The sequence below is a fragment of the Corvus hawaiiensis genome, chromosome Z (genome assembly GCF_020740725.1).
Source record: "Corvus hawaiiensis isolate bCorHaw1 chromosome Z, bCorHaw1.pri.cur, whole genome shotgun sequence".
NCBI classification, from domain to species: Eukaryota; Metazoa; Chordata; class Aves; order Passeriformes; family Corvidae; genus Corvus; species Corvus hawaiiensis.
The window spans coordinates 64,848,910-64,873,135 of NC_063255.1; the positions used below are offsets into that span (position 1 = coordinate 64,848,910).

Sequence of the window (24,226 nt, forward strand, 5' to 3'; positions counted from 1 at the left end):
AGGTATTCAGCACTGTGCAATTATTAACATTGACTTTTCTCCACCCTGCCTCCAGTAAAAGGCTTGTTTCTTCAGTCTTTCATTTCACTAGCTTTGCAATTTGTTCTGCAATGAGACTGCTACAGTAAGCAGCACTAAAGAGCAGCTCCAATACCCACTCTCTGAGGTTACTCACCATCTTTTACATGGGGAATGGGAAAGGGACAGATGCAGCTGAGAATCTCAGGTTGCAGAAAGATCAAGTCAACTGCAATTACCATTATATTAATTTGCTAAATCATTCAGTTGAGATTATAATTACAATAGGACAAATAATTTTTATTCATTACAGCTCCATTAAATTAATTTGAAATTCAAGATAGTAGCATTGTGGTAGTACAGCCATATTAAAGTTGAAATATATTATCTCCTGATTGTTTTCCCCTGACAGAATACTTTTATTTACACAGAATTAATATACAGGCATCTTCTTTAGCAGGACAATGAAATTTTACAAACAAAACTTTGGATATTTTTAACTAGAGTCATCATAAACAGACTTCATTTGAAGATAAAATGGAAACCCATATGTTTTCCAAAAATGGAATTTCATGGTAAATGTCTTCTTAATGTTAATACCAAGAATATTTTCCTTTTCTGACCACCAGTAACTTGCTCCGTAGTCCTTACCCTATAATCAAAGCTTACATATAACTAGCCGTATTCAGTCTGAGGTTTTTGAAGCACCCATCCTTTTTACGGCACAAAACTGTGGCAGAAAGAAGCTTCCTGCCCCAAAACAGCTCTTGCTATTCCTTACCTATTTTAGACAGATGTTGGTCTAAAATTTTCCTAAAGACCTACAGCAACAGAGATTTCACAATGCATATCACAGCACGTTGTTTGTTTTAACAGAGCTGTCCCTCAACTGGCAGGAAAAACAAGGGACTAAAACTGCATCTCTGCAGGTCATTTATTACCAGCTTGTCTTGGTAGCCTGTGTGATTTGAACTAAAATCATCTCCATCCCCCTTGGTGTCTGTGTTTAGGACTTTGTTGTGCATTTTATAAATCTTCATGTTGTTACTTTAATTAGCACAGGAACTGCCAGCAAAGCCAAGCCACAGCTATTAACATCCAGCCAGGCTTCCTTAGGCAGGATTCTCCCTTGGAAAGTAGTATTCCAGTCACACTATCCATGATTAACTGCTCAGGATTTCTATTCACCCAGGGAGCAAGTACATCCTCACACTAAGTTTGGAACAAAAATTCTCCTTCGGTGAATGCAGCTCCCTCTCTTCCCTGTATCTTTGTAATAACTTTGTATCCAAATGTAGAGAGCCACATCTTGTTAAATGAGAAAAGTTTGATTTGATGCCAGAATGCTTAAAAACCAAAGAAACTATTAAAAATCAACCATAACTGGGGACTTAACTATTGAGCAGGGTCTGGTAGTTTCCTCCCAAATGCAACAATGAAGCTGTCCCTGGAAGTCTGGTGGGGAGGAAGCAATTACTGCCTCAATGACTGTTTAAGCTAAAAGTCTGCTTAAAAATTAGGTTTTCAAAAACTTTTTTTTTTTTGATTATGAAAAGCTTTTATATAAGACTATGTTCCTTGTACTTCATTGAAGAATACATCCAAACTTACTAAATCCCAGTGAGATCAAGGGGTATCTTGTTCATGCCACCAGTCAACCAACAATCAAATCACAAGAGAGCAGAGTGATGACAGGCCACTGCAAGGAAGACAGCTTCCAATTCATCATGAGTACCAGCCACTATGACTTCAGCCTTAAACCCTTCACCAAGGGAGGAGGTTTAACTTTCTTTAGAACTTTAGTGGGATATTTTCATTCCATTTTAACTATTTTCAGCATTTCAACTGAAGCCACAAATTATCTAAATCATGTGTTTCCATATCGCCTGGAAAAAATGAAACAGGAATAGGCTTTCATTCAAAATTAAATGTCCATTGATCTATCTGTCACAAGACAACTTTTTGAAGGTGTGGCGTTTTTGTTTGGTTTGTTTGTTTTTTAATATGCATTTTAAGTACATTCTTTGGTTCTGTAGGGCTTAGTTGAGATTACTGTCATTTTCTCATAATTTTCTCACTGAACCTACATGACTAAAGAATTGATGGTTGCATCTGCCAGCTAGTCTAAAAGGAGAGAACCATTAAGAATTACTTTGCCTTATTCTTTCTTTTCTAGAATGTGCATTTTCAGTCATTTAAGAAAAAATTACTTTCCATTTATAAACTTGAAATGCCCCATTCTACCCCATGAAAACATTATTAGAAGAGATAGGACTAAGAAGCATATGCATTCCCTTGTTTTACTTTGCTTCAAAAGCAGATTATCAGAATTAATTTTGCTGCAGACAGAGAGTCTTTTATGAATCCATAAATTCTAGTTAAAATCCAGTGAACATTCATTCCAAATACTTTGGTTCCCTTCTATGATCTATGCATTATTTTATTTCTTCAGAAATGTACGCTTGAGTACAGCCTGTGCTGTGCTATAAGATCACCTCCTGCTTTCTTATTTCAATGCTCTCAAAGCTTGAGAGAAAAAGGAGATACCCAATTTTGTAGGAATCCATTGTATTTCATTTGCAAACAGTTCTCTTAATTTCTGCAGTGGCCAGCTCTTTTCCCATAAACAAACAAACAACACCATCAAATAAAACACAAACAATCCACCTGAAATGAAGTACTCAGACAATTGCCTTGCATGGTTAAAGTATGCCGGTTACTATTGAAGGATGTGTGTTACATTGCAGAGTATGTCTAATTAAAAATTCAACTGCTTCAGATGTTGTATCGTGGATCTCACATCTGAGAGTAATTTACTGCATTTTTACATGTAAAGACAAATCAAAAATAAGAAACTGGAGTTAAAGTAGTGCTCTATTTCTGCAAAAGTGACCATTTGTCACTAAGCATAATTCCTTTTCTGAAAGGACTGCTAATGACAAAATCACTATCAAATGGAATGCCATCACAGCTTCCATTACCTCTCTGGGGAAGCTGCTAAAAGACTTTCAAAAATCGTGTAACTTTCAAAAGTAGTGTAATCTTTCAAAAGGTTACACTACTGATGAGTTTCTGAAGTTCTATCTGAAAATATACACCTAGAAGTATATTTCACATTCAGAGGCTGCTGCTCCAAATGTCCAGATACAGAACCTGGGTTTTCTACTGTTACTCTTTTTTAATGAAAAATTTGCTTTAGAATTAGGTCCTTCTATGGATATGTGGGAATAAATTTGGTAAAATTCAGTTTATGAAGTACTGTGATAGAAAGTAACAAGGAAAACCTCCCTTTTTCTGGATATATTTTCATATCAAGCTGGAAAAACCAATGTCAAAAAAATCCACCTTTTAATTATACATGCTGTTTACAAAATTTTTAGAAAACTGATTTTTTACATAAAAATTGCCAGGTAATTAGTTCTAATGCCGTTATGGATCAATATTCTTGCAGTATACTATCACAGAAAAACTAGAAGTAGAACAAGAAGGATATTCATGTAGCGTACTGATTTAGCAAGGATTCTTGAGGTATTTCCCTCTGGCCTGAACCTTAACCCCAGAACTACACCCTAACAAATTCTAAAAGATTCAGAGGGAAGAGTACAGCATGTAATGCACACTTAAAATCTTAACTCACTATGCAACAAGGCAGGAGAAAATAAAGCTCATGATGGAAACTAAAGATGAGTCTGCCACAGACACTGGAGGAGTATGTACAGAGCTGTATAGAAGATAAGAATATTTTCAGTCATCCATTCTACCTTGCCCTTCACATGTTAAAAACTGCTGGGGAAGGGAGCACCAGACGGGAAAGGAGAGATCCTAGCAAGGAAATTATATTGGCTAAGGGCTATATGCAAAGCATAAAACACAAAATCCAGATAAAAAGAAACGGAGCAAAATGCAAAGCAGTATTTTTGCCATAGGGAATACCACATAATTCACTAGAGAAAATGGATTTCATGGCCTGACAACAGTAAGGGGATGCCAGAGACTGTTCTCATAGCAGAACTAAGCTATAATTGCTGTATTGTTATAATTTTTATTGGGCAAAAACTTGCAGCTTTCACTCAGTCAGCTCTCACATTAGTGCTACGCAGCATTTAACAAGTAATTTCGGCCCCCATTCTCCATTTGAAAAATCTGGTGTTACTCTCTATGGAAACTTTTGACCTTCCTCATTTAAAGCACTGTCAGACATGTCAAACAAATTGCTGCAATAGTATTTGCCATGGAGTCAGAGCTGCTCTTTCACTACAACACCATGAAAAGAGTAGAGATGTGCATGTCTCAGACTTGAACTATCATTTCATCCTTTAAGGCATAAGACTGGCAAGGAAGGGGAGAAGACAAGACAGAGAAGTTGTGCAACTAGTAAATACACCTGTGATATATCCCAGCACATCTGGTAAAAAATGGCAAAAAAGGCAAAAAAAGTTGGTAAGGTGCGCCAACCCTTTTGGTCGCTCCTTGCCCAGCAATCATAGCCATGTAGGACCCTCCACTGGCCCAGAAGTGGCGTCTTTTCAACTGGAAACTTTTAAACTTGCCACTAAGACAATTTGCTTTGAATCACTGAGAAATCAATTGTGTTGACATACCAGTATTGTGTTCTTCCAGGGCCTCTTTTAGCGGCTGTCATGTTCTTTCTCTTAAAACGCATCATGAAAATAATAATTCAGATGGCAAGTGATTACCCTCCTGGGGTTTCTCAATTGGTTTCTCCTGTCTTTTAAAAACATTACTAATTGACATGAATTTTCTCATTACTATCTCAGCAGTTTATTTGATGGACACTTCACAAGGAAATATCTACAAGAGAATTTTTTGTTTATTTTTCATGAAGTGCCTTATAGTTAAATAGCTTTGGGGGAGTGCCACAGAGCAAAGTGCTGAAACTTGAGAGTAATGCACTCAGATCACATGTTTGTATAGGGTGGGGGTTGTGGTCTATAGGCACCCCTACAGCACTTGTCAGTACCCCCAGCAGTGAAAGCCCAGTCAAATAGCAGGTGAATTTTCCTGAGAAACAATCTTCTTTGATTATTCCAAAATCTTAAGAGTGCTGTAGCGCGCAACACTATTATTGCATATCAGACATCCACCTTCTTTGGGAAAAAGGATCTTGGAAAGCTCAACAGTTGATTTAAATTCTCCTTTAGTGTTTCAAAATATTGGGGAAAAATTTCTGCACACATGATTGTGTCTTGGTCCCGCTTGTTCTCTGAGCACACAGTGATACTTACGCCACTGTCTCAGGGGTATCCTGCAGCTCAAAGTTCTTTCCGCAAAGATTCACCTCCAGTTACGGCACCCATCTCATGTAGCCTCTCCTTGACTTTACCTTGGCCCAAAGGAGCTACTGAAGAATTTCATTCATGTAGTTCTTTGTGTTATTTGACAATGAACCTTCCATTTATTTTTCAAATATTCTTACTGAACCAGCTTACATGGTCTCACATTCACTAACTTCTCTAAGCAAAGACATGATCCCTGGAGACCTTCCCAAAATCAAACCAGGAAGATAGCATCAGAGTTGTGAGCTCTTGCTACAATATGCTGTTCTGTGTTCCTTTGTTTCAGTGGATGACAAGGATAAGAGCATAGAGAACCTGATGATTTCTGGTTTTAGCCTACAGCACCACTGTTTCCTGTAGCTATGTCTTTACTCAGTAGTCTCCAAAATGCAGTACAGTCAGTACCCATTTTGTTATCTGAGATAGCACTGCTCCCTCTCTACAGACCGTACTGGCATTATACATGAACAAGTGAAGCAGAATATATTCTGCCTGTCTCAAGCCAAGTCTTAAAGCACTGGATAGATAAAACCCACAGAGGGAGCATGAAGACACCCTGGAGACACTGAACTCCTTCCCATTCCAGAGACCTCTGTCCCTTGCATCTTGGCCCCACATGGTTGTCACAGAATAATAGGAAGCCATCCTTTTTTGTACTTGTGTCATTGGAGCTGGAAGAATTTTAGCTCATTTTAGTCTGCTTTTTGGTGGGAGACTTCGAAGTGGGAGATACAAAACTAGATAAGCAGAGAACAGAGTGGTTCCATCTCTTCCTTTGAGAGGACTGAACACTTGAAATAAGGAAAAAAGAGATTTAGCACAGAAATCTATCTTACCTCTATTTCAATATGCCAACAGGAAAAGGCAACTGTTCTGCTCCTTTCTCTTTCCAGCTAAAAAATAATAAATAATGAATTCATCTGTTCCTGCTTTTACTCACCTAATAGGACTTGAAGAAAAATAACAGGGTCATGCAAGTCACCCTTGGTTGCTACACCTGCACTGGTCTGAGGTTAGCAGCATTTTTACTACTCGCGTACACTACATATGCCCACAGAGAAAGGAGGATGTGGATTGCAGTGGCCTACGTCAGATATGGAAGCTTCTCAAAGATAATTTTGTTCTGTTACATTGTTCCTTGAGCTTTTCCTCCTCAGTAATGTAGCATGACATTGCCATCAAATGTTAGTACTGTGCCAAAAAAACACCTTTGGGAATGCAGTGCCTCATCTCTATTCTTCCTTGCTTTTAACTCCTGTGCATTCCAGAGTCATATGGTGATTCTTTCCTACAGTTCCTCTGTGACTGAATCTGTAAGGAACATAAGAAGAAGTTTCAAGCATTGTGTATCTTCTGGGAAAATTTTGGCATTGGCTGTATACCTCATATTTTGCATCCTTAACTCTAGCATAGTAATTTAAAAGCACTCAAACACAAAACCTGGGGTTTTTTAGTAACCAATATGGGAAAAAAAATTTAAAATCTCATCCCACATAACTGACTTTCCATCTGTATAGAAGGACCACATCCTTAGAAGAACAGACTGCTCCTTGAGTTCATGCAGTAATTGGCATCAGGAATAGCTGTTCCTAAAGGCAGTCATTCAGTAATTTGCTGGTACATTTCACAGCTATTTGCTTATACCACAAGAAATTTGCCCCTCAGGCATCCTGGGTTCTGCAGAGACTGTGAACAAATTTCTTTTTAAGAAGCTGGTACCCCTGTTTCTTCTCCTTCCAGCTCCATGAATTCTCCATATTTGCCTCCAACTTTTTACACTTTTGTATTGAAGCAGTTTAGGTTCCTTATATTTCTTGTTTAGGTTTTTATTTTCCATCCTGTTTTCCTATACTACAACAGCAACTTTATTAGGCCATTGAGAACAAGACCTTGCCACTGTGTTCCACTGTAGTAACTAGGGTGAACAAGAAAAGGACGAAAGGCTCTCCCAGACTGCAAGGCTGGCAAGGCCAGCGCTGAGCTGTGGTGGCAATGCATGCACAGCCCAGTCCATCACTGCAGAAGGGCACCCTGGTGGAACGAGCCCTTACATGGTACAGGTTCTTCCAAGACTTTACCTCGGAGCCCCAGCCACAGACCAGTTTATGACAGCTCAGTCAAATGATAGCACATCTACAGAAACACTTCACAAACCTACCTCTAAATTCTAATGGGAATCACTCTTTCAGTCAATCACCAGCAAGTCCCTGTTTCACAAAGGAACCAAAGAGGTTGTCAAATAAATGCCTGTGAAACTTTGGGACAGAAAGAACGACTACTTTTTTATCCTTAATCCTCCTCTTCAAAATCCTTCCAAAAGACCAAACTGCTTGAGGTAAAGTTTCCTGACTTTTTCAGACATGCAGCAGCACATAAAAATTTCAGCTGTAGGATATCTAAATTGCCAAAGTTTTTAGTAACTCAAAACAGGCTCTTACAGTTTTAGCAGCTCTAAGTTTTAGCAGCTACCAGCTCTGCCTACAAATCTAAGTATAGCGGAAATACATTTAAGTGTTGAGAACAACAGCAGTATGGCTGTAGGACAATTCAGTCTGATAGTTAGTGAAGCTATAACCAAGTAGACTGTATATACAATAGCTAAGATGAATTCCAGTAAAACTTTTATGCCCTACCATAACATCATCATTTTCTTCTTGCTTAGATGTGTCAGAGAAAAATGCTATCTAAGGCATTTGGAATTTAAGACTAGAAGCCTCAGAGATGGCTTTTGAAATGTGAAAATGTGTGATAAATCTATCAGATAGTTCTGCAGTTTTTAAAAAGAGATGGGTATGCCCTTTGTGCATATGTGCAGGAAAGATTCCTTTTGCCCGCCCTATATAAGCTTTCTCTCCTACTAATATGCTGTTGAACACTGGCATCAAATACTTCAGTTGGCTAACAAGAAACAGAAAAACTGCTACAAAATTTAGAGACTGAAGAAAAAGCAGCATTTCATACCAGTAAATGAAATTATAATTTTGCCTTCATCTACTGTCAAAGTTAACAAAGATTGTGCCACTAAACAGAGATGGCTGTATTGAGAAGCACAGATAGCAAATACAAATATTTGTTATTTAGCACAAATAACAAACATTTCGTTATTTAGATCATTCAAGCAGAATTTAGCTTAGCAGTTATTTCTCCTGATAATGTCTTCTACACTGGAAAACATCTCACAAAATCAGAAAGAGTGGAACTGCATAAGAAGGCACAGCTTTTACATTGCTCTATTTTGCTTGTAAATATCAGGATATCATATTAAGTTCTCTGTTACAAAATGTTGGGGGTTTAGTTCAGTCCTAGTTTTTTTCCTGTTAAATGAATTTTTTCCCATATGCATGTTGCTAGGGGACAAATGGCTGTACTTAAGAAAGACAAAAGAGCTGCCCAGTGGAGGTGGGGTGGGCCCGGCTACTCCTTTGTTTCACCTGGGTGTGGGGTCAGTTTGCTCTCGGCGTTCTAGGAGGGAGAAGCTGCTGGTGTTTTTCGGCCATTTTTCTTTCTGCGGAGAAAGATCCCAGGATCCATGGCCCACCTTCCCTGCCCCGCTGGAGGCCGGGCTGTGGCCGCCCTGCCCCACAGCTGCTTCCAGCCTTCGCTGCGTTGTGGCTGTGCCCACCCTGCCTGCCCGACCTCCGGGGGGGTTCCCCGCTTGGATACATCGCGTCTGCCAGCCGGGATTTGTGCTCATCCCTGCTGTTCCCGAGGCTCCAGCCGGACACCGGGATCAGCTGCCCAGGGGTTTGTGAAGCCTTTGTCCCATCCCTTCCCGGGATCCCAGGGCACCAGAGCCGCGGGTTTCCCGAGCTCGCTCCGGAGCGCCCCCTGCAGCCGCGGGGGAACCATCGCACCTGCCCTGCTCACCGGGAGCCGCCAGCGCCCCTGCCGGCTGCGAGCGGAACTGCACCCGAGGGGAAAGGGCCCGACAGCCGAGAAGGCTGGCACTGGGTTTGTGATTGCTGTTACTGCCAGAGTTGTTGTTGTTTTGTTTGACTGGTTATATACAAATATATATAGAGTAAAGAACTGTTCTTCCTATTTCCCACATCTTTGCCTAAAGGCCCTTGATTTCAAAATTATAGTAACTCTGAGGGACAGGGGTTACATCTGCCACTTCAAGGGAGGCTTCTGCCTTCCTTAGCAGACACCTGTCTTTCAAAACCAAGACAGAAAACATTGCTGTTCACTTGCATCACGGTTGGAAAATATAAAGAAGCTTCAAAGCAAAAATATTTTGTAAAATTTTTCTATTATTCTCTTTAATTGAAAATTTTTAACCACCATAGCACAACACAATATATTGTAGAACTCCTATTAAGCATCAATAAAATTGCTTTGCTACAGTAATACAATAGCAAATAGGATTCAAAAGAAGTAATCTAATTTTTATCTAATTCTAGTAATTTGATTTTATCAGACCTTGCTTATAGCTGTGGAAATCAACGTCATAGCATTTATGCATTCTACTTCACAGCCCAGCATAAACTGAAGTACTTCAGATTCTTCCTTGAAATTTTTCAGATGAGAGTGAATAATTTCAATGTATCCTGACCAAACCACTACTTTCAGTACTCACCCATGACCTTCAGGATTTTTGAATACACAGAACAGCTGCTTCACCCTTGTACGTATAAGGTAATAGAAATAGTTTGTCCTATCCTGGGGTATGCTGTGCTCTCTTGTTATGAACATTCAATTTTTGTGGGGTTTTTTTGGTGCTTTTGGGGTTTTGTTTAATCCTAGGAATACCATGCCAATTCAGTTAGCCAGTCTTTAAAAGGGCTTGACTCTTCCTACCTACTGCACTCTTCCTCATACAGTCACTGTGTATGTCAATGAAATGGTCATGAATGGTGACATGCTTTTTCACCAGGAAAGATGTATCTGTCTCTAACAGCAGGAGAGGTTTTAATGGAGTGAGAAATTGGCTATTGGGAACTGGTTACACAGATAATAAGCAGCCCTGTTTTGGCGTCCACCTACCTGATTCAGTTCATGGCAAGCTTCTGGTTTCCCAGAGCATTGCACACCAGTGTATACTCTCTCTCATATACCTGAAAGGTCCATAACAATATCTGTCGTGGAACAGAAAACAAGACTCTTGAGGAATTGTAAGGGAACAGGAACTGTCTTTCTAGGCCAGTTGTTTAGCCAATCCAGCTTGCAAAGACCATGAGTCCTGAAACAGGAGGTGTGAAACTGCAATGATGACATTACACTTTTCATTCACTCAGGTGCCTTTTTTAGTACCTTACAAAGGTCAGAACTAATTTCAGTGTCTTTGAGAAATTCCACAGTGATCTTCTTGATGAAAGGTAGAAGGGGAAACAAGTCAACTTTTTGCATGAATATTTAAAAAAAAAATTGCAACCCGTTAGTCAACAAATTTTAAGGATCTTGAAAAAAAAGATGCTGGATCCACTCTATAGAAATGAGGGGGTTTATTCACGGTGTCATAACATGGTGTCATATCAGAACCAGGCAAAGAACATGCATTTGATTTCTAGCCTCTCTTGTACCACACAGCATCACCTATTCAATTACAAAATATTTTAATATGTATTTAACCATTTAATAATGCCATAGGTTTTTTGAACCTTAATGGAAGAGTATAAAAGCTTTCTTACCACAGAACACAGTATTTTGAAACTAAGCTTCAGTAATTAGTTGTAGTGGGTTGACCCTGGCTACCAGGCACCCACCAAAGCCACTGTCACTCACCCCCAAAGCTGGACAGGGAGAAGCGAATGTAACAAAAAGTTAATGAGTTAAGGACAGGGAGAGATCACAAACCAATTACCATCTCAGGTAAAACAAGACTCAAACTGGGGATATTAACGGAATTTATTACTAAAAAAATCAGAGCAGGATAATGAGAACTAAAATAAAATCCTAAAAACGCCTTCCTCCCATGTCTCCCTCTTTCCCCTGGGCTCTTCCTCCTACTCCCAGAGATACAGGATGACAGTGAATGGGGGTTATGGTCAGTTCATCACACATTGTTCCTCTCAGTGCTCAGGGAGAGGAGTCTGTTCCAACATGGGGTCCCTCCCACAGGAGACAGCTCTCTATGAACTTCTCCAGTGTGAGCTCATGCATAGGCAACAACAGCTCTCCTTGAACTGCTACAATGTGTGTCACTCTTCCATGGGTGCAATCCATCAGGCACAGCCTGCTCCAGCGTGGGTCTGTCTTGGAGCTGGCTGGCATTGGCTCTGCTGGACAGGGGGGAAGCTTTCAGCAGCTTCTCACAGAAGCCACCCCTGTAGACCCCACTACAAAAACCCAGTCACACAAACCCCCCACAACATGATCATCAGCTGCACAGAACTGCAGAAGGGAGCAGCAATCTTGCGTTTTGCAAATCTATCACTAGTTTTCATCTTTTCTTTACAATAAAAGAAGGAGCCCTGATACTCCGAAATATGCCAGACAGCATCCACCAAAACCAGTGCCTTTAGAGAAAGTGTTACCAATTAGATCTACATTCCAACTGTCACAGCTAAGCAATTTCTTAGACTAAAGGGATTCTGAGTGATTTCATGGTACAAGTTAATGTAACACAGAAAACTTACACTGTCATTTGAGGTGTCACATAGCAATCAAAAGGATTTTACTGTCCACTTGAAAAAATAAGAATAATCATGCAAGGGCTTCAGTGAAACAAAGATCTGTATGCCTCAGCATATAAAGGACTGGGGTTTTGCACAGAAAAAAATCTTTGGGTCCATGTATTCTGTTTTTTGGAAGCAGAACCCTAGAAACAGCAGTGCTCAGATATAAATTGGATTTTGAGAGAGCTCTTTTTCCTGTGGCTGACAGTCAGAAATCCTGCTGACTGTCCAATTTACAAGAAACAGATGATGTCATTTTGATAAAGCTCCCTTCTAGGTTCACATACCCAAGTGTTCAGACAAATTCAGACTTTCTGCTTTCTGTGAAACATCTGAAAAGGTCAAGATCCCAAAGACTGATGAGAAATAGAAAGACAAGAAATTAAAGTACAGTACTTATCAACTCTGCATTTTAACATTAAGCTATGTGAGTGTCTGTGTGTATATTCTGTTGTGTTCAGGAAAATACAGCATATTCCTATGCTATAGGAATCATCATTCCTATAGGTATGAAACAACAGGGTTGAAAATCACATCAACAGGAAAAATGTTGCAATTGTAGTAAAGTATTTATTTTAAAACATTATTACCTTGCTAGAACATTATCTCAAAATAAAAACCATAATATATTCATTCAAAACTAGACTGTTAAGCATATATATTTAAACTCTAATTTGCATACACATAGTGAAAGAAACTTATTTTATTTTACAAGTAGGTATTTTTAATAGACTTTATGAAAAACATGTTTAAAAATAACCATCAAAATCTGTCTCTTTAAATATACAAAATATCCTTGCTGTGCTTGCTTGCTGTGTTCTCTTTAAAGCCAAAAATATGTAAGTCAATAGCTGAGTCCACATCAATCCTACTGAAAACAGTAGTGACATAAAAATGTAAAAGCACTGTACAAAGTAAGTACAGCCTTTGTTTGTCTCAGTACTGTACATACCTGGTTTTGTTTTAAAAATGTTTTATAAAAACTGCTATTCTTGAACTTAACATCCTTTCCCATGTGCAGAAAAAAGTGAGCCACTGACATTTTATCTGTTTACTAAAACGTCTCCTTCTCAGAATTGTGAATCGAAGAATTCAAAGGAATTTTACCACTTATTTCAATGAGAGCAGGACTGAAACTTCAGTGTATCATTTAGTAATCTCTCTTGGTTTTCACCCTAGTTTTATAATGCAAAATATTACAAATTCTTAAATACAGTAACTAAAGAAATCAGAACTCAAGTACTTCAGATTACAAGGCTGGTGCATGGATTAGTTCACTGTAAAACAGAGTGTTCAGTTAAAGGAAACCCAATTGCAAATAATGCTGCATGCTTTTTAATCAAGAACCCTCTCTCTTCTCTTGCTTCCTTTATAGTCCCTTCTGGCATTTCTTCTGGAATGAGCTTTTTAAGAAGGTGCGGTATCCTGGATCATCCACATATTCATTCTTAAAACGAGAACTCAATACTCTCTGCCTTTTCTTCTCTCCCAAGATAATATCTGCTCCATAAAATGTGTCTTCAAATCTCATGTCAGAAGCTGTAGACTAAAACCAGACCTTAATTACACACATGCACAATTTTTACCTTTCCATATTTTGCAGGTCCTATTCAGTATTTAATTCTCTACATCTGTAGTGTTGCTTGGAAACATGTAACTAACACCTGTTGTTAGTCTGGATTTTATCCAGGTATCACACAATCATGCTAATTCTAGGTGAGAAAACAGTGCTATGGAAGTGATGCAGCTGTTGGGCAGGTTTGATCCTAGCAGTATCCTGTTGTATTCACCACCTTGTGTTATTCAGGGAAGCTTTAAATATGAGGTACTACGTCATGGATGCCTGAAGAGAAACCTGGGCACTGCCTAATTTGCAAAGGATCAGGGTCACAGTTTGGTCACTTGTCATCAAACTTAAACCAGTTGGGAATCTAATAAAGCAGTGGGACAAAAAACAGCAAGCTGTTTGGGCAAAGTCAGAGGCAGAATACTTCGGGCCAACTTTCACTGCTAGAGTTATGGAAAAATTCCCAAGATAAAGAAAAACATCATTTAGAAGGAACTGGTGTGTTTTAACTTCAATAGACAAAAACAGTATCATAGGCTATCTTTAACTTGCACTGTGTTCAGCGCAAGGAGGGGAAGAGGTCTTGGGCATGCCTTGAGGACTAACTTACATATTTCTAGAATTTGAGGCACTAGTAGAAAATCATGCAAAGGTCTGAGCAATGGTTATGGTGTGTTTTATTCAGCTGACCAAGTTTAATGTTTCTAACCTATAGTTAACTCCCTAACGAAGTTAATGATGTAAAATTAAAAAAATAAATAGAAATACTGATTTATAGAAAATCAATTTTAAAATCAATAGCATAAATCCTGTTATTATTATCCTGAGAATGTAACAGTTTGCATTCTTTAGAGCATGCAGTTAATTAGAGAAGCTGTTTCCATTTGGTCTCAAAAACAAAAAAATGGCAATGGTATGCTTTCCAAGTATAAGAAAAAAACCCCATTGAATATAATCAAACGGTTCTTTTAACATTTTCCAAGACATCTGTCTTAACCCTAGTCAGGACACTGAAAGATCTGTGCATTTATCCCTAATTCACTGACAAAAAGTTTTCTTAACCCAGAATATTTGACCAGTGCACTTTGCATTAGAAAGAACTGTCTTAACACAGGTAAAAGCAGCCATCTCCTCTAACAAATGTATGTTAGCCTTTTTCAGGCTCTTAAGTGTTGTGATCTCTCTGAGCTTCAGCACTTTTCCACTTGGCATACATACATAAAAATGGCTAGCTAGTGGATGTGTTTTGAAACAGCAGGAAACTTTAAAAAAGGAGCAAATACTTGGTCTTAAACCAAAGACTAGTGAAATGCTGATAAATCCTGCCAGCAACTTTAATGAGTTTCGATCAGTTACATTGTTTCTTACAAGAAGTTAATTGCCTGCTTATTAATTCAAGGCTTTTAAAATCACAAAGCTCTGAGAAGCTGGAAAGTTTTTTAAAAACTATACATGTAATAAGCATACTGAAAGAATAGAATGTCTGTCAATTTAAATGTTTACTAACTAGATCATTCCTGATCTGACAGATGATCAAACATGATGTGCCTTTTAGGAGAAAAGAATTATGTCTGACAACAGTACTTGCCTGGAAGAACAACTAACCATCTCACCAGCAAATGGACACATCTCCTAATTGGGCTGATTTAGCCACTCTTAACAGCACAGACTTCACAAAACATGAGTCAGTTTAAACCGAAAATCCAGAATAAATCCAAGAATTGTGTTATTGGCATTTTGAGCATATATATATATATGTGTGTATGTATATATATATATATATATATATATATATAAAAAATAAAGTTAGCACCAGCAAATACTCACTAAACGTGCTTTTACTCTCTTAGGAAGCTCTTCATCCAGTGTATATATTTCCTCTCTCTTCATTACTATTTGAGAACCATCTTCAAATTCCACCTAATTGAAAAAATGGGTATTTGAAAATAAAATAATAATTAACTCTTGCAGGAAGTTCCTGTAAGTGTTTCCAGATAAAAATATATATGTAAGCAAAGAAGACTTACACACAGACATTTTGCTGTTTTAGCACAAAACTAGGCTGAAACATAAAAAATGTTATTTTTTATGAATTGCAACACATAGTTACATTGAAAATAATATCTAAGCAGAGGCTTCAAAATCAGCACTGACACATATATAATAAAGTAAAACTTGTTAGATTAGGAATGCTGAACAAGTAACAAGACAGGCAACATTATTTTGCAGGAGTGACATATTAAAATGTCCTTGTGTCATTTTTAGTTGTCTCTAATTTTTTTACTTGCTTCTAATAAATAAAAAATTAATTTTAACATCCATGATTCAAGGTTGAGGAAGACCATGTCAAAAGAAAGTGTGAGTGACAACTAAGGAAATACCAGTTAACAGAATTTTATTGAATCTGATGGAATTTCTTTTAAATGCTCTGTTCAGAAGATGAAAAGCTTTATCATGCTTAGGTTTAGATTTAATCCAATATGAACCCCGTTAGCAGAAAATGAGAAAGGAAATGTAACTAGGTGTGAGGAATGTTAAAATGCTGAGGCTTTGAAGCATTTAAGCTTTTTCAGTAGCTGCTGATTTTTTCCTCTATTTTAATACTTCATCTAACAGTTTTGAATTCCAGCTATTATCTGTGATGGCAGTTTAGCTCCCACAGAAACTATAATTTAAAGTTTGGTATAAAATTAGAAGTCTCATTCTACATCCTCAGGTGATTTAATGAGACTATGTGAATGACAACAGCACACTTGACTAGAAGAATAAGCATAAATACAAACATAAGAGAACACTGACTTATCAAAAGTATTATTACAGATAAAACTGAAAAAGCATGCATTTGAACTCATAAATGGACTGGGTTTTTAGTTTCAAATTAAAAGCTTGCCATGGCTGAGTATGTCAGATTAATATGTGAACAGCTGAAAAATCCAATACTGTATATCCATTCTTGAAAGCCAGGATGAAGACTATGATCTATTAACTTCTTTAAAAACAATTTTTTCACTGCAGCTAACAGGGATGCCCAAATCTGGAATGCATTTAAAATGCATAGAGCACACAGATGGATAACAAAGTCATAGGAGTTATCCTTACTCCTCTCTGCTCCTGTTACTAACCCCATAAGCCTACTCTGTTACCAGTATCTTAGAGGAACTTAAACGTTGAAGTGCCTTAAGCTTTTTTAATTAAATGACGGCAATCCAGGATGCAGCAACAGTCTTTCTGCTATCCCTGCTCCTTCCTGCACAATACACATTTGGTAATGTTCTTGCACAATACAGTTGGTAATAATGTTTTTTGTATCCGTGGTGAAAATACTGGGTAGGAAATTAACTCTGCCACTCCATGTGATAAGAAAATCTCCTCTTAAATGGTCAGTATCTTTGTTTTTACTCACAGTGTGCAGTAGGATGCAAGTGCTTCATACCAGAGAATCTGTCATGCTTGCAGTATGAAATACATTGCACATTTATCAGAAGAGTAACTGGAAGTTCTTCAGTTATAATCCAGCATATCACACTGGAAATAATTTGCCTACACTTGATAGCAAACACAACAAGAGCTTCTCTAAGGCTTTCAACAGTATCATGATTCATGCAAAATATAAGCCCACCATCTCTAATAGCTCAAATTGAATTCAGATGGCAGATCCTACATTTCAAATCATCAGTTTTATCAAGTAAGTTGTTTTATTTGGATTCTGCTGCCATACTGAGTCTGTATTACATGTTACTATCTTCATTGGGATTTTCTTCTATAAGAACATCATAAATTAAAGCAAAAGCTGTTAGAAAGCAACTAATGGGGTGAATGGATAATTTAATAAACTCTAACTCAATTGTGAACCTCAATATCAGAAATCATCAAGAAATCAAATGTAGATCACATTAACAATTTCACTTGAACACCTGCTTCATTCGGCTGTTATAGCTCTGCTTAGGGACTGTGCAGGATACTGGCTTACAAATGTCAAACTGTATGACACAAATTCTGGTGCCTTGTGTCATAGCTCCTGCATGCTCAAGTTCTCCCACATTTGGTACAAATGTCTGATGAACATGAGGAAAATTCACAGATTTTTTCAACGAGAACAGATTTGCCATATGAGATCTAAGAAATCACACAAAAGACTGGATAAGAGAATCTCAAAGGTGCAACACAGATCACACTAGAAGAAAATAAACCTTTGTGTGTGTGTGCGTCCTGAGAGCTTTCAGACACTGTTTAAAAAGACCAGCGGAAGAACTACTTATAGGTCTTGAAGTTAACCTTGCACCCTTGCTGTCATAAACTTTTTGTAATCTATAGCCACATGGCAGCCTCCTCTCTCATCCTGCAGACTGAAACACCTGCTTGTCTCTATAGTTCCATGTATTGCAATATGGACTCCCTCTTATCTTTAAACTTTGTCATTTCCCCCATTATAGGGGTTGTTAAAGGCAATTTACAGGAATTTATGTTTGTTATGCTGAGGAACTCTAAATCTTGCTGAGCCTCCACATGCTTATCCATTTTCCTTAAACAAAACTGGTGTCATCATGTTGCTGAAGAGGTCTAAAATAAGACAAAGTTGTTTGTTTTGACTATGTCAGATTCCTTCAAATATGAAAGATAACAACATTCATCTAATTTACTTCACAGTACTCTTCAGAAGACCAGTTGTTCAAAAGATTAAATGATTTGAAGATTAATGTTACTATAGAAAAATAATCTTCATACTTTATAAAGAACTTTCCACCTTCACAACATAATACAGCTGCTAAATATAAGGGAAGAGGTAAGATTTAGAGACTAGCTCAAGGCTTTAGGCATTTGAGGACTTGAATTCGATTGCAAGTCATTGGCAAAGTGAGAAGGTCAATGCAGCAAGTAATTTAGCTTCCCTGTGCCTTAATTTATCTACAGATATAATAGTAAATTTGCCATTGTCGTACAGTAATGTGAGGCCTCCTGATGAAAAGAGTTACATAAGTGAAAATTATTACATATATATAAAGGAAATGTATCTAGATTCTCATTCTTTCAGAAGTGCTATTATTATTGTGATTGTTTTATTGCAGTTTCAACCATTCACTTGGGTACTCAAAGCTGCTGACTGATTTTTCTCAAAGGCAAGCCCATAAAAAAACAGTAATTGTTACTCTGAAACCAGAAGTCAGCTTTTTAGCCTTGCCTTCACTGTTCATTTCCTTTTTGCCTTTGCTGAGTATAAAATGCTCCTTAAGATTAATAAATTCAAAAATGCCTCAGACAAATGAATGTTATACTCTTCTTACTGTCCTCGCTTCCAACCACTTACAGAATGCCTCAGGTTCACTGTAGGCAAATACCAATACTTGATTTTATGTCATTAATCGTCTAATTAGCTGATATAAAATAAAAGTAAATAACCCACAGAAAATAACAAATGTTATCTTGCAATCTTAATGTTTCACCTGTTTATCTGACTTCTTAGTAAAGAAGAGATTTTCTTGATTTTGTAAGAACAAGTGAAACCTCACACCCAAAGAGTGCACAACACTTGCTACTGGGTTAGAAAGTTTTATGTATTAGTTAAAGTGTGGTAACAGTTACAGTAAGAGTCCACTCTTCAGCCTTCTGGCCACTCTAATACTAGAGCCAAACGAGCAATTTACAATAAAGACATCTGAAAAGCAAGTGCATGGTAATAAATATAGATACTCACCTGATACATGTGAGCTGTATTTGTTCCCAGATACTTTGCACCATACAGTTTTCCATCAGGCCATTTCACTTGGACAACCTCTCCCTCTGCAGGTGGACCCAGCCTTACACAGTCTCTGCTCTATTTACAAAGAAGGATGGATTCTCAAATCAGTGTGTGAGCCACTGAACTTAAATTACCAGTAAGATGCTTTTACAACTTTGTAATTGGAGAAGATTTATTACCATGCATGTTTCAAGTTTTATAATCCTGCTAATGAGCTAATGCTAATGTTAGCCCTTATGAAAATGAAATACTGACCAAAGAAACACTCTCTTTACAGCTTGATGCTGCATTGGCAAGACAACGTATGCATAAATCAGACAGCTATCAGCAACTGTGATACACTTCCACCAAAATTAATTTCTAACACACATTGAAAATAAGGATCACTAAAGTGCAATTGCATATGTGCAACACTTTCTCTTTTGCATATCCCAGTAATTCATGTTTTGTTAACCACAGCACATTTTTGCTTGATGCTATCTTTGCTGACTGAAACATATGTGGATCAAACCATAAATCGTGAGAATGCCAATGAGATTTTTGCTTAGCTGATGGAGAAACACTGAAAGAATCCAAATGCTTACAAAATAAAATTAGGGGGAAATATTTTTTTCCCGTAAGATATAAAGCATTTTTGTTCCAATGGTTTGGCCAACTTTTGTGCCTGACTTGTTGACCATGTCAGAGTATCAGTAGCTGTTTTCTTTTGTCCCATATGTCTTGGTACAAACTAAATGACTCATTTTCAGAGCATGCCAACCACACACCCATACCAGCAGCTGCTCACATGAGGAAATAAGACAAAGGATCAGAAAATGATGTGTCACATCTGGGCTCACCAATTCTTTGGTCAAATGCTCACCCCAACAAAGGCATTTCTACTTCATAGTGATTACATGACAAGACCTGTCCTGTAAATTAGTGCTAATTTAGTGGTATTCTCCTAGGTGTGAGAGGACTTACTCAGTGACCACATTACCTGAGCTCACTCCTAAGTGGTCTAGAGTGGGAAGAGAAAAGATAAAGACAAGGACTCAGGTATAAGGACTCAGTGACAAGGTCCTGCAGGACATGGCGCTATCTCAGGCTGCCACAATAGTATCACCATTTTCTTAGATTTACTTAGAATAACTTAGAAAACTATTTGTATTTTGAGTTGAACAATTCACTTCCAACAGAGGCCAATGATTGTCATGACAATGAACCTAAAATGTGGAGCAAAAATGCACTACAGTGATCCTCACTTGGATGTTATCTTGATATAATATCATTCGAGCCAAATTCAACCTTTATAAACTCATTTTAGTCACATGTATCTTAATCCATGAGTTTGATTCAACACAGGATGAAAGAAATTAAGAGCTGGATTTTCACAGAAACACTGTCCTGCATGACAATACTGTCTCTGTCACCCCTCAGGTGCCGTGCAAAGGGGACAGCTTTAAAATATGCCCTCTGTGTTTGCCTGGCAAAGGCTGCTGTGACAAACACAGAAAGATATGTCCTTTCAATGTCACCATATATTTGGAGTAGGTGGAATTACTGTATTATCCTTCCCAATATTTTCAGGAGAGGCAGAAGGAAAGGGGAAGGGATGGCTGCTGCAGTGGAATCATTATGACTTCGAAGGGGACAGGGATTACTAAATACTATCATACCTCTGACTATAAATTAAATTAGACTGTATTTTTAGTTGCTCTCTCCTCAGTGATGACTGTCAAAATGGTTATTGTCATTATGATACTTCTGCTGTCTATTTACTGCAAAAGTGCAAAAATGAGTCTTGGCTAAGTGTCTTGAAACAAACTTTTAAAATGCATCATGGAATGGAGTAAATTTCCTGAAAACTAACAATCCAACAACAACGTCAAGCCTAACATTAATTTTCCAAGAACAAAAGCCCAGCATGAATTACTCCCTTTGCAACTTGCACAAGAAAAAGTATCTCACAGACTCTCTTGGATAGCTAATGGAATTGCTCATTTGGAAAATTAGAGTCCTCATGCAAATAACTAGACAAATAACAACCTCATTCTTCATGTATCATCACAATGTCTTAGTCTATGGAACAATATTTGGGAAATTGGTACTAGCTTTTATTAATTTCTACCAGAGCTCCTACCTTTTATTTTCACAGGATTGTAACCATTTGAGATTCTCTTTCTACTGCACAAATAATTCTTACAATTTTTTTCTTGGGAATGATTAGATCCATTTCTTAGACTGACGAAATGGCAAAAATGCAACCTCACTTTTTTCAATTGTATAATGAAAAGTCAGACAGCAGGGTATGGCAATCCTTCAACATCCTCATATACCAGCCGTAAATAACATATAGTGTGGGTTCAACCTACATTCAGCTTATAAACCATGTACATTTCCCATACAATTACATAATGTATTTCCTTCTTTATAGAAATGGACAAATCGTGTCCATCTGTACTGAAAATACAATTCACTTATATGTCCAGTTTCACATTCCTGCTGTTGGCACAGCTCAGAGCTCCAACTCCAACCATGACTAGCTATCTCTAAAGATGAATACTTCAAGGCCTCCCTGAGCCATTAATCCAGCATTCAGCAACCCTCACAGAGAAAAAGCCTTTTCTTAAGTGAAGAAAAATTCTGTGTTGAGGAACTTCCTGTATTTCAGTTAGTACCTGTTGTCTTTCATCCTGTCACTCTGCATTACCAAGAAGTGTGTGGCTTCATCCTCTTTACTTCTCCCATCACGTGTTTATACATTTGAATAAGATCCTTCTGAGTCTACTGTTCTGCTGAACAGTCCCAGCTCTGTCAGCCCCCTCACATGACAGATGCTTCAGTTCCTCCATCACTTTCATAACCTTTTACCATATTTGCTCCTCTATGTCCACATCCTTCTTGTACAGGTAAGACCATAACTAGACACATTACTGCAGATATAGTCTTCCCGGTGTTGTGTTTACAGCCCTTCAAATAGACACTTTAGGAGCAAAACCTGTAAATAATAATAATAGTTCTGGAAGTTTTCTTGTTCATTAAAGGTTTAGAAACATTTCTTCTGGAATTAATTATACACAATAAACTAAAATAGTAAGCAATCTATTTGCAATAGATTTTGGAAATACATGTTGAAATACTGGGGTTGTCTTCTACACTAAGGAATTCACATGTACAGCACTGCAGATAAAGAAGATATTTTTTTCTATTCTTCCTCTGATATTCCGTTGTTTTTAACAGACAGGTTGATTTGGTTATTAAGGCGGGACTGCGAATTTGCGAATAACAAATCCAATTGCAGTGGTAGGAGATGGTTGACACAGACTAGGAACTGTGGAGCCACACTAAGGAAATAAAAGGAAGACTGCACCTGAAGCATGCACTGGAATCCAGGAACTGGAAATGTTGCAATATTCCCATAATTTGAATACAGCCACTGACACTTGAAGAAAGTATCTTCAGATACATTCAAATGCTTTCCTAAATCAAGGCTAAAAGGTATAGATATTCTGGTCTAAGGCAAACATATGAACTACTGAGATTATTCTCCCAAGCTGTCAAAAACTGATGTACCTTGGATGCCTGTGATTTTATTTCAATAATGTTTTCCCTGATCATTAGGTTATTAAATCAGCTATCTCAAACTCAGTAATTATTTTTAAAATTGTAAGACTATAGGAGCCTTCGACTTCTTTTAGATTTGATCCAAAGGAGCCACACTGAAAACAGTATCTACCCCTGAACCTCTGTATGGGCTTGGAGGAGCAGTGTTCCTTCCACTGTAAACGAAGCAAAGGTTTGTGTCCACCTGATGAAACTGAATAGGTACAAGTCTATGGGACCTGGTGATATGCAGCCTAGGGACCAGAGGGAACTGGCTGGTGCTTTTCTCAAGCCACTCTCTATCATATTTGAAAATTCGGAGCAGTCAGACAAAGTTCCTGGTGACTATAAAAGGAAACATCACTCCTATTTTTAAAATGAGGAGAAAGTAGAGACAGGAAAATACAGACCTTTGAGCCTCACCTCTGTGCTTCAGAAGATCATGGAGCAGATCCTCATGGAAGACATGTCAAGGCACGTGCAAGATAAGGAGGTGATCCAAGACAGCCAGCATGGCTTTGCTAAGGGCAAATCATGCCTGACTGATCTAGTTGCCTTCTATGATGGTGTTCTGGTTCTGGCCAGGACAGGGTTAATTTTTGCAGTAGCCAGGAGGGGGGCATGGATAGGGCCTGGAGGTTTTTCTATACCACCTCGTGTCATTGCTGGGCACAGGGAAAGGAACTCTCTTCTGGGGAGAAGGGGTTCCTTGCAGTCAGTGTGGTACAAGAAGCTGTCTGGTACTGTCTACTGTCAGGGAGGGCACTGGTTATTGTATCTCAAGAGCTTGTTTGAAAACAGGAAAATGTGGCCCATATGGCATCTTTTAGAGGAAGTATAAACCCAACGGTAGACAAATATTTAAAACTGCTGCAGAAAATAATAATACTCTAATAGAAAATCACCAATACTTGTCCATTCAAATCAGGGGTCTATCACATCACCTGGCTCTTGTTAATAGTTTGGATGATGTGATCCCACCCTGACTCAAGAGAGGATAGATGAGTTGTGATGATGAAGATCCCCAACTTGATCCTGCAATTGATAACTTAGACTGGTGTGCTTGCTTTCAAAGCTGCTTTTGCCTCCCCCTCATGCTTTTGCATAAGCATTCTGTAGAACTTCTCCTATCAAGATGAACAAAATCGATATTCATTTTGATCAGATCAGAGTGGGAGATTAGTAAACTCAGTTCTCACATCTGTGCTCTTACAGTAGGCTTACTAGGGGAGAGAAGAATAAAACACTGCAAGGTAAAAGACATTTGCAATCCGTAAGTAGCAAGTCTGAAGACCTTTCTCTAAAGCTGATGAGTATTCCTGAGACATTTCCCTGACACAGCCCTAAAAATTCGTATCTAAAAAAACCCCAATACAATAAGTATTGAGATTTCTTTTCCTATGTA

The 24,226-nt window shown here is 38.1% G+C and overlaps 1 protein-coding gene across 6 annotated transcripts in view; it reads right to left on the reverse strand.

The window, feature by feature from the left end:
- KDM4C (lysine demethylase 4C) overlaps window positions 1–24,226 on the reverse strand; it is a 320,050-nt gene that overhangs the window by 56,051 nt on the left and 239,773 nt on the right. For 5 of the 6 annotated variants that reach the window (XM_048290787.1, XM_048290783.1, XM_048290786.1 and 2 more), the window contains exons 20-21: window positions 19,192–19,311; window positions 15,327–15,419 (exon numbers count right to left, since the gene is read on the reverse strand). In XM_048290787.1, coding sequence (XP_048146744.1) covers window positions 15,327–15,419; window positions 19,192–19,311 — 213 coding nt within the window. Of the gene's footprint in view, window positions 1–10,740; window positions 13,479–15,326; window positions 15,420–19,191; window positions 19,312–24,226 lie in introns of those variants that run through there. The other variant, XM_048290784.1, reaches the window with a different exon arrangement.